The sequence below is a fragment of the Callorhinus ursinus genome, unplaced genomic scaffold (assembly GCF_003265705.2).
Source record: "Callorhinus ursinus isolate GAN/ISIS: 27379988/994484 unplaced genomic scaffold, GSC_fseal_2.0 scaffold82, whole genome shotgun sequence".
In the NCBI taxonomy this organism is placed as follows: Eukaryota; Metazoa; Chordata; class Mammalia; order Carnivora; family Otariidae; genus Callorhinus; species Callorhinus ursinus.
Window position 1 is genome coordinate 1610525 of NW_027397144.1, and position 9017 is coordinate 1619541.

Below are 9017 nucleotides of genomic sequence, written 5' to 3' on the forward strand. Positions count from 1 at the left end.
CTCAGAGATGGCTGCTGATATTTTGCCCACGAATGTTTCTGAGCCTGCAGCCTCCAACACAAGCTTGTGCCAATACTAAGGTGCAGAGAAAGAAGCACACAAGCTCCTCCATCACTCACCTTCTCAGTTGTCATTGGGTGACATCAGCAGAAACACACACAGACACATTCATCACAATATTCCTCTGATCATGAGCTCCATTTTACAGGGGAGCAGACTGAGGCTAGGAGGCTTTGAGTAATGTGTCAGTGATTAGGGCCTGTTTCCTTCAACTCTCGATCCTATATTTGTCTGATTAGCTGATTAGTTCACAATAATAATATTCGTGCTGCTTTCCTAAGCCAACTTGCGCAAAGAAGGGCCTTTCTCCCTCAAATGCCTCCTCCATTCCTGCTGCCTCAAACTAAGTTATTTGCCCCTTCACCGGGGGAGGAGCTAGTAAAGACCAATCTAACTTTGATGGCAGATCCATGAACCAATGGAGAAGCTAAGTGCATTGTAACCAATGAGACCTCGGCTTAGGCGGGATTAAGGGCAGGAACGGGCCGCTGATTGGACAGAAGTATGTTGCGAATGGCGGAGTCGCTGAGGCGGGTGCTGAACCTGGGCAGCTCGGCAGAGTCCGAGGAGGAGAACACAGCTGAGGCTGGGCCGCCCTTGCTGCTGCTCGGCGGTCCAGGGTCTGGAAAGACGGCGCTGCTATTTGCGGCGGCCCTGGAAGCGGCAGGAGAGGGCCGAGGCCCCGTCCTCTTCCTCACCCGGAGGCCTCTTCAAAGCCTGCCCCGCGGGAGAGGAGCAGCGCTCGACCCCCTGCGGCTACAGGTAACCGAGGGATGGGACCGAAGGCGGACTAGTTAGTACCTGAGCCGATTGAGGATTGAGTGACAGGTAGGCAGACCAATGGAGGGGACGAAGGAAGAGCGCGCCGAAGCGGCCATTGTGGGGCGGAGTCATTAATGAGCAGAGGGTGGGAGGGCGGGGGCGGGACCATAGGAAGCTTTGTCACGATTGGGAAACTGTCCCGAGGGGCGGAGTTAGCGGAAGGAGACGCCCAAAAGGTGGAGTCAAGGGGGTGGGTAAGAGGTGGGGCTAAACCAGTGTCTTGTTTGGACACCGGCTTTTCTTTCGAGACCAATCAGTAGGTCCCACTAAGAACCTACCTACCAGAGGATTTTCCGTGGAAAAATTGCCTTAGAGACCTGACGAAAAAACTTACCTGTTCTCAGCTAATAGGGGCAACGGTAAATGCAGGATGTAAGAAAGAAGGTGGGGGTGCCTGGCTGGCTCAGTCGGTAGAGCATGTGACTCTTAATCTCAGGTTTTTAAGTTCCAGCCCCACCCACCTTCGGTGTAGAGATTACTTAAAGATAAAATATTTTTTATATAAAAAAAGGGGAGGTGGGTACTAGTAGAAGAGTATTCGACCACTCTGAGTGGCTTCACTCTGTAACCAGCTGAGGCCTGAGAGCCTAGTGCAGGAAAGTATACAGGGCAGCAGGGCAGCTATAGCTGGGAGCCTGGCTTCCTGAGCTGAATCTGGTCTTTTCCTTTTTTCCTCCTCTCTAGAAGATTCGCTTCCAGTACCCACCGTCAACCCATGAACTCCTTCAGCTTCTGTGCTCTGCCCATGAGGCCCGGGGCCCAGCGCCCTCCCTCCTTCTGCTGGATGGCCTGGAGGAGTACCTAGTGGAAGACTGGGGGCCCCAGGAAGCGGCCTACTTGGCTGCCCTGCTTCTAGACACAGCTGCCCACTTCAGCCACCAGATTGGGCCTGGCCAGGGCTGTGGGCTCATTGTGGCCCTCCAGATCCAGGAAGAGGGAAACAGTGGGGATGCCCTGCAGCTGTCGCTGCTCCAGCGGTATTTCCCTGCCCAGTGCTGGCTGCAGGTGGATACACCAGGCCCCGGACAGCGCTGCCTCCGAGCCTGCCTGGATCCAGGTGGGCTGGGCCCTAGAGCAGAGTGGTGGGTGGCTTTCCGACCAGATGGAGAGATGACAATCACCCCATGGCCTGCCCAGGCTGGTAACCCCAGCTCAGACAAAGGTTCAAGTTCTGAAGGCCAGCCTTGAGTTTTGGTGTGTGACAACCTTTCTGCCTCAGTTTCCCATGGCTGGAATACTTCAGGAACATGTGCAAATTCAAAGACCTAAAGAATATAAAGTACTTTTTCTTTTTTGAAAAATAGCATTATCATGTACCTTTTATGCCCAATCAACATACTGTTTTGCTGTTTTGAACTTTATAAAATTTTCATGGTAAATGTAATCTTCTGAGACTTCCTTCTTCTCCCACTCAACGTTGTTATTAAGATTAGGCCAGGGGCACGTGGGTGGCTCAGTGGGTTAAGTGTCTGACTTCAGCTCAGTTCATTATCCCCAGGTCCTGGGATCAAGCCATGGGTCAGGGTCCCCTGCTGAGTGGGGAATCTGCTTGTCCCTCTCCCTCTGCCCACCCCTCCCCCCTCCCCTGGCTCCGGCTCATGCTCTCGCTCTCTCAAATAACTAAATAAAATCTTTTTTTTTTAAGATTTTATTTATTTATTTATTTGAGAGAGAGAGAATGAGAGATAGAAAGCACGAGAGGGAAGAGGGTCAGAGGGAGAAGCAGACTCCCTGCTGAGCAGGGAGCCCGATGTGGGACTCGATCCTGGGACTCCAGGATCATGACCTGAGCCGAAGGCAGTCGCTTAACCAACTGAGCCACCCAGGTGCCCCTAAATAAAATCTTAAAAAAAAAAAAGAAAAAGATTAGGCCATATTTTTTAGTTCAGTCCTTTTTCCCTACTGCATGTAATCCCATGGGTGAATATACCCCCATTTTATTCATCAGATTGACTTATTTACTGCTTATGAACATTCTTGCACACATATCCTGGTTCATGTCTATGAGGCCTTTTAGGGTATATACCCAGAAGTGGAATTGGTAGAGTAGGTCCGCATATGTTCATCTTTCGTCAGTTATGTCAAACTTTTAATAGTGGTTAAACCAGAACTCCCAATGAGCCACCTGATGACACAGGGGTCACATCAGAGTACTTTCTTAGAACAGGGCCTGATTCAAAATAAAACCTTACAAAATAGTGTTATCATTATTAGTGGCAGAGGCTAGCTAGAGGCTCATTCAACAACTTTCCTCTCCCTGGGTGTATAGCTAAACTACATTTCCCCCCAGCTGTCTGTGCTTCTAGCTGCGGTCCTGTGACTATTTCTGGCCAATGGGATTTGTGAAGAAGAGATGATTACTACTTCTTAGGCGAACTCCCTAAAATGGCCCACTGAATCTTCTGCTGTTTGTTTTGCTTATTGGTTGGCAAGACGCAGAGGACCCATCGACCTCAGGGTGGCCCCGGGGGATGGTGAAGCTACAGACCAGAAGAGTCAGGGCTTCTGACTCATCCCAGAGACGACTGCCCACCTAGAGGTTTGCATTGAAATATGAGAGAGAAAGCATTTGATGTGTAAAGCCACTCATATTTAGGGGTTGTTTGTCATGGCAGCTAGTATAACATATACTGACCAATTCGTTTTATTATGATTATTATTCAGGTTGCCAGATCCAGAATTTCAGATGGGAGCTTGAGGCCTTTTTCTGCTGCCCCTATGGCCTGGGCCCAGGGAAAGATGGGGTTTACAGAATGTTTGTAGAAGTCATGATAGGAAAAAAAATACACACACATTCATGCATACACACACACACAACTCTACATTTTAAAATACTGCAAGGATGTACTGAGCAGGATGGACTGGGCAGAAAGCCGAGGTTACCAATGCCCCTAGTCCTGAGGGAGGCCTCACCAACCCTGCTCGATAAGTCTTAGGCCTGGACTAGCACTTGAGGTCATGCTGGGTCTCCAAACATCTGAGGGCTGGAGTCCTAGGAGCAGGCCACATAGCTGGGAGGTGAAGGCTCAGGGGCTGGGATGAGGCTGTTCTCATAAGGGTTCGAGAAGGGGCCATTCGATGAGTCCCCCTGGGCTCCCTGGGAGCCCCCTGAGCTGTAGTCAGTTGAGATGCCAGAGTCAGACACCATGAGGTACAGGTACTTTATGTGAGGTGGGGTGGGGGGCAGCTCAGGGGGTAGTGCCCTTGGGCGCAAGAGCTGGGAGCTGGGATCCAGGATGGTATACTCAAAGCTGGTACCCAAGGCCCCCTCTGGCCCGGGCTTCAGGGACAAAGCAGATGAGCAGGAGGATGCTTCTGAGCCTTTATCCATGGCTACTATGTCCAAACCGCCATCAGGCTGTGGGAGATCCTCACTGGGTGGGTTCTGGGGCAGCAACCACTTGTCCAGCACCAGGTAGGTGTCCTGGGTATGTTCACTGCCCACTGGCTCCAGCAGGGGTCCCTCATCCTCTGCCCCTGGCTCCACAGCCTGTGTCGCCCCCCAGCAGCGCTCAGAGAGGACTTCCAGGGGGGCGGGTGGGTCCTCTGCAAAGGGAGTGCAGGGGCTCCACCAAAGACAGCCCTCATTCTGGTAGAGCCACAGCTGGGGAAACAGCACCAGCCTGCTCAGAGACCTGAGGTTCAGCTGTAGGAGCAGGGAAGCCCCAGGCCCTGAGGGGACAACCATGCCACCTACCTGGAAGTTACCCTTGTGGGTGGTGAAGAGGCCCTCAAACTCACTCTCAGGGCTTGGGATGCCAGGCCAGATCTTCTGCTTCAGAGTCCTGGCGAAGCCAAAAGAACCAAGAACATGGGTATGTGTCACTGAACACCCACCACTACCCTGTTAGGAGCAGTCACAGGGACACAAATAGTCCTGGCCCCTTGTGATCGCAGTGGAGGCAGAAGAATGCATAGGGGCAGAGGAACAGAGGCTCTGGCTTGCACCTGCAAGGCCTATAGGTGGGTGACTGGAACAGGGTTTTGAAGGATGCACAGGAGTTCAATATGCACTTTTGTTACTTCCCTTCTCACTCCTTTCCATAATATTCCCCCAATGTACTCAGAATAAAATTCAAACTCCTCCCCACCGCCCTGCAGACAGCCTGGCATGTTCTGACCCCCTGTCACCTCCCTCACCTCATCATTTACCACTCTCTCCTAAGACATTCTGCTCTAGCCAGAGAGCCCTTCTTGGCAGCTGCTTCAATGTTCCAAGCTCATTCCCACCTCAGGGCTTTTGCACTTGCTGTTTCTTTTCAATTTTCACGTGACTGCCTTCTTCCAACCTTCAGGTTTCCATTCTGATGTCACCTCCCAGAGGTCTTTCCTGATCATCCTGTCATGTCCCCAGGCCCCACTTGTTTCTGTGATATCACAATGCATAATCAAATAACTGTTGGTTCCCTTGTAATTTGACTCAACTAGGAGATCCACAATGTGAGGGACATGTTTGTTTTCCACTTTCTCCCCTGTGCCTAGCACACAGCTGGCACTCCGTATGTATTTTTCAACCAAGTAAATAAAACAAGGCCTTGAAAGACACCTAGGAGACTGCTTGGCAGACAAGGCAGGAAGGGCATTCTGGGCAGAAGGAACAGCATGTGCCTAGGCTTGAGGGTATGAAACCACATATTATGTGCTGGAAATTCCAAAAACCTCAGGATGGCTGGTCCTACCGTAAAGAATCTAAGGAGCTTCACAACAGAGGCAGGAGGCACTCAGGGTGTTAAATCTTTCCATTAAGCCCATCCGGGGATTTTACAAAAGTGGATAAAACTGGGAAAAGGAACGAGCAAAGGAATTCAAGAAGGAGCAGCCACTGAGGCTGAAGGAAAACCAGGTGAATGTTCCCAGGGAATTTTAACTAAGAGTCTGGGTCTGGTCTGGCTTGCACCCCAGCCCTGCCACTGACCCCTCACTGTGTGTCCCTGGGCAAATGCCTGCCTGTCTCTGAGCCTAGCTTTCCACGGCCAAAGAACGGTGGGGAGGAGTCTGGGCTAGGTACCCGAATGGGGCGCTCACCTGCGGTGGGAGAGCAGGGCGAGCACGGCCAGCAGCATCAGGATGAGCACGAGGATGAGGGAGAGCGTCAGGATGAGGGGGTCCAAGTCTGAGGAGCAGGGAGGAAGTCAGGGTGGTGGGAATGCCCCATGTTCTGCTCTAGCCCCTCCTACGCCCCTACCTGGGGCCTCACCACTAGCTGTCAGCAGCGACGCAGGCTCGGACCAGGCGCTCCAGAAGCCACCGAAGCTCGGCTCGGCCATACGCGCGCGTACCATGAAGGTGTAACGCGTTCCGCCCCGAAGGTTGCTCAGCACGCACTCAGTGCGGCCGTCCAGGATCTCCACCTGGGGGCGGGGCCTGGGTGAGAGGCGTGGCCAGAGGGGGGCGGGGCGAGCAGAGAAAAGCCCGGGGGGCGACACTGACCCAATCAGCGAAAGGAAGGACAGCTCCCAAGCGCAGCCGTAAGGGGGAAGGGCACTGAAGGCAAGAAGCGGCTTCCAGGAAGGCTCTGGGCCAATCAGGACGGGGCCCCAGGGAGCAGAGGGCGGACTTGGGCGGGGCCAGAGCCTTGAGGGTCGGGACCTTGAAGGGATCTAGTATTTGGGACACTGGGGTAAGTGGGATTGGGTCCAGGTGGGCTGGGGAGGCACTGGGGAAGAAGACGTGTCAGTGGGCGTGGAGGTGTCTCGGGCAGGGAGACGACGGGCGTCAGAGGCGGGGCCTGGAGGGGCGCGGCTAGGGGGCGGGGCCGTGGTGACCATCTGGGCGGGGTTTGGAGGGAGGAGGCGGGGCTGTCCACCGTGGAGCCTTTGGGGCTGGCGGTAGGGGCAGCCTCACCTTCTGTGCGCCCCCCGCGACGTTGCCAGAGGAGATGTTCACTTCGTAGCGGATGAGGCTGGCCACGGGGGCCCCAGGAGGCGGGAGCCAACGCAGTACCACGTGGCCGCCCTCGTCGGCCCGCCGCGCCAGCAGCTCCGCTGGGGGGTCCAGGAGCACTGAGGAGAGGGGTTGATCAGGCGGGCGGTGACCGTGACTCCCTCACCCGATAAGGTCCCCTTTCCCTGCGCACTTACCCACTTCGTTGATGTGGATGATACGGTGATAGCGTGGAGCGCCCGAGGATACCGCTGTGACGCGCAACTCTAAGGGCACGAAGCTCGACGTGTCGGCCGTGGGCAACGAGCACCAGAAACGCACAGCGCCGCGAGCCGTGGGCGCCTGGTGCAGGCTGCATGGCTTCCATGGCTCACCCCTGTGCGCGAAGGGGCCAGAGAGGCGAGGGAGCAAGTTGGGGGTGGGGGTGCGACAGGTTGTTATTGCCTGGACCGTGGGCGCATTTTGGGTACCACCACCAAGGGGCGTCCCAGCCCCGACGCACGCGACGCCTTAGTCCTGTCGGAGGGGTGCTGTCCCCGCCCTACAGTTTGGGATCGCCCTTCAACGGAGATCGCGGGAGGGTTCCAACCCCAGCCACTAGGGGGCCGTGTCAGCCCTGACCCCGCGGGCATCCCACCAGTGACCACCTGGGCCGGTGCCATCCGGCCCCTGACCCCAGCAGATGTCCCAAAGCGTGAGCTCCGGGCTGTCCTGTCCACCCACCCCGTCCTCAGAGCGTGGGGGCGCTCCACTTGCCCCGCCGCACTCACTCGAGCTGGTAGAAGAAGCTGTAGCTGTCGGGGCCGATCCCGGCGCTTGCCGCTTCCTCCCAGAAACACACCAAGTCCTCCAACCGTTCGGTGAAGCACAGAAGCTCTTCGGGCCCGCGGGCAGCCAGCAGGGCCACTGCGGGTGGGAACAAGGGGCGGGGGTCGGGGCAGCCCTGTCTTCGGGCCACCGCGTCCTCCCCCTCCCTCCTGCCGCCTGTGCGAACCGATAAGAAAAAAGCCCCGCCTCGCTCTCTGCCCCAAGCGGGGCCCCTCGAAGGGTCCCCAGAGGTGGTGCCCCCCGAACTCCCAAGCACAGGTTGCTTGCCTTACTGTTCCCACACACATCCCCGCCCACCCCACAATGCGCTGGACTGCGCGCAGCTAGCCAGGCCTCCGCCTCCCGCTGCCGGCCCCGCCCCAGGCCAGGACGGGCGTGCCACTGAAGTGTGCGGAGGTGGCGGGCTCCCCTATCGGCCCCGGCAGGCTGCCGGCGGCCCGATAACGCCAACCGTGGCCCCGTCCCCCGCCCCTTCCCCCAACCCGGCAGGCCGAGGGATCTGGCGCCCGCATACAAACCATGTTTACAGTCGCCAGCGGCCCGGGCCCTCTGCCTCGACCCGGGCTTTGTCCTCCCTCCCTCCAGTGCAGGGTTGGCTAGGTCCCTTTCTCCTCAGGGACTCTAGACGTCGAGGCCTAGACCCAGCACCGCCCCTGCCCCATTAGGATATATCATGTCCCAGGCTCCCTGGAAAGATAAAACGGGAACCTCATGTCCCCCTCCAGACCCAGTCTGGAGTCTTAGAACCCAGTATGCTACACCAGGTTCCAGTCCAAGAGGTTCAGAGACCAGCTTGGCCCTGAGGACCTAAACTGGAGGTTCAGAACCCGATAATGCCCCCAGGACCCAGGCTGGAAGTTCAGGCCTGAGCATTGCCCCCAGGACCTCGTGCGGGGGTCCCACACCGATCCACCCTTACCTTTACTTTCAAACTTGGGGTCCAGGGGTTTGGGTGGGGAAGCCCAGGCGGCCCCAGCGAGCAAGAGACAGAGAGAGCCGACTCCAGGCCAGAGGTACGCCCAGAGGTGATCCATGATGCAACCCCCCGCGACGGGGGGCCCAGGGCCCCTGCCCCCCTTCCGCCCCTGGCACAATCCACAGCTGGTCAGCAGCTGCCTCCGCCGGACACAGCTGACCAGGCCCTTCCCAGCCAGGCGCCTCCAAGTGGCAGCTCCCCCGAGGGGGCGGGACCACACGCAGCCAGGGCTGAGATAAGCGGGAGGAGGCCGCCCTGCTGGTCCCGCGGGAGGCCCCAGGGGCCCTCAGGCCCCCCACCCCACCCCGCGGCCACTTGGGGGTCAGGAACAGTGCCGGTTTCTGTGGCAGACACACTTTCTTACTGTATGACCCTGGGCAGGTGACTTATCTGAGCTTCAGCCTTCTTGTCTGTAAAACCCGGCTTGGCACATAGCAAACATTCCAAA

At 56.7% G+C, this 9017-nt stretch overlaps 2 protein-coding genes across 4 annotated transcripts; one reads left to right on the top strand and one right to left on the bottom strand.

Moving 5' to 3' along the window:
* Nucleotides 1-547: 547 nt before the first annotated feature.
* SWSAP1 (SWIM-type zinc finger 7 associated protein 1) lies at nt 548-2276 on the top strand. The gene is made up of 2 exons (XM_025863064.2): nt 548-822; nt 1567-2276. Exons 1-2 carry the CDS (start codon nt 565-567, stop codon nt 2068-2070), a joined length of 762 nt encoding a protein of 253 aa, XP_025718849.2. The 5' UTR covers nt 548-564; the 3' UTR covers nt 2071-2276.
* A 486-nt stretch (nt 2277-2762) lies between these two features.
* On the bottom strand, nt 2763-8763 carry EPOR (erythropoietin receptor). Of its 3 annotated transcripts, none has more exons than XM_025863051.2 (8): nt 8513-8763; nt 7536-7671; nt 6963-7141; nt 6727-6884; nt 6080-6233; nt 5908-5995; nt 4580-4667; nt 2763-3605 (listed from the first exon to the last, which is right to left on the bottom strand). In XM_025863051.2, the coding sequence occupies exons 1-8, from the start codon at nt 8625-8627 to the stop codon at nt 3543-3545; spliced, it is 981 nt and encodes a 326-aa protein (XP_025718836.1). In that variant the 5' UTR covers nt 8628-8763; the 3' UTR covers nt 2763-3542. The 3 variants fall into 3 exon arrangements, with proteins under 3 accessions (XP_025718836.1, XP_025718834.1, XP_025718835.1); XM_025863049.2 differs by having other exon boundaries at nt 2763-4486; XM_025863050.2 differs by lacking the exon at nt 2763-3605 and adding an exon at nt 4020-4428.
* Between the last annotated feature and the right edge of the window lie 254 nt (nt 8764-9017).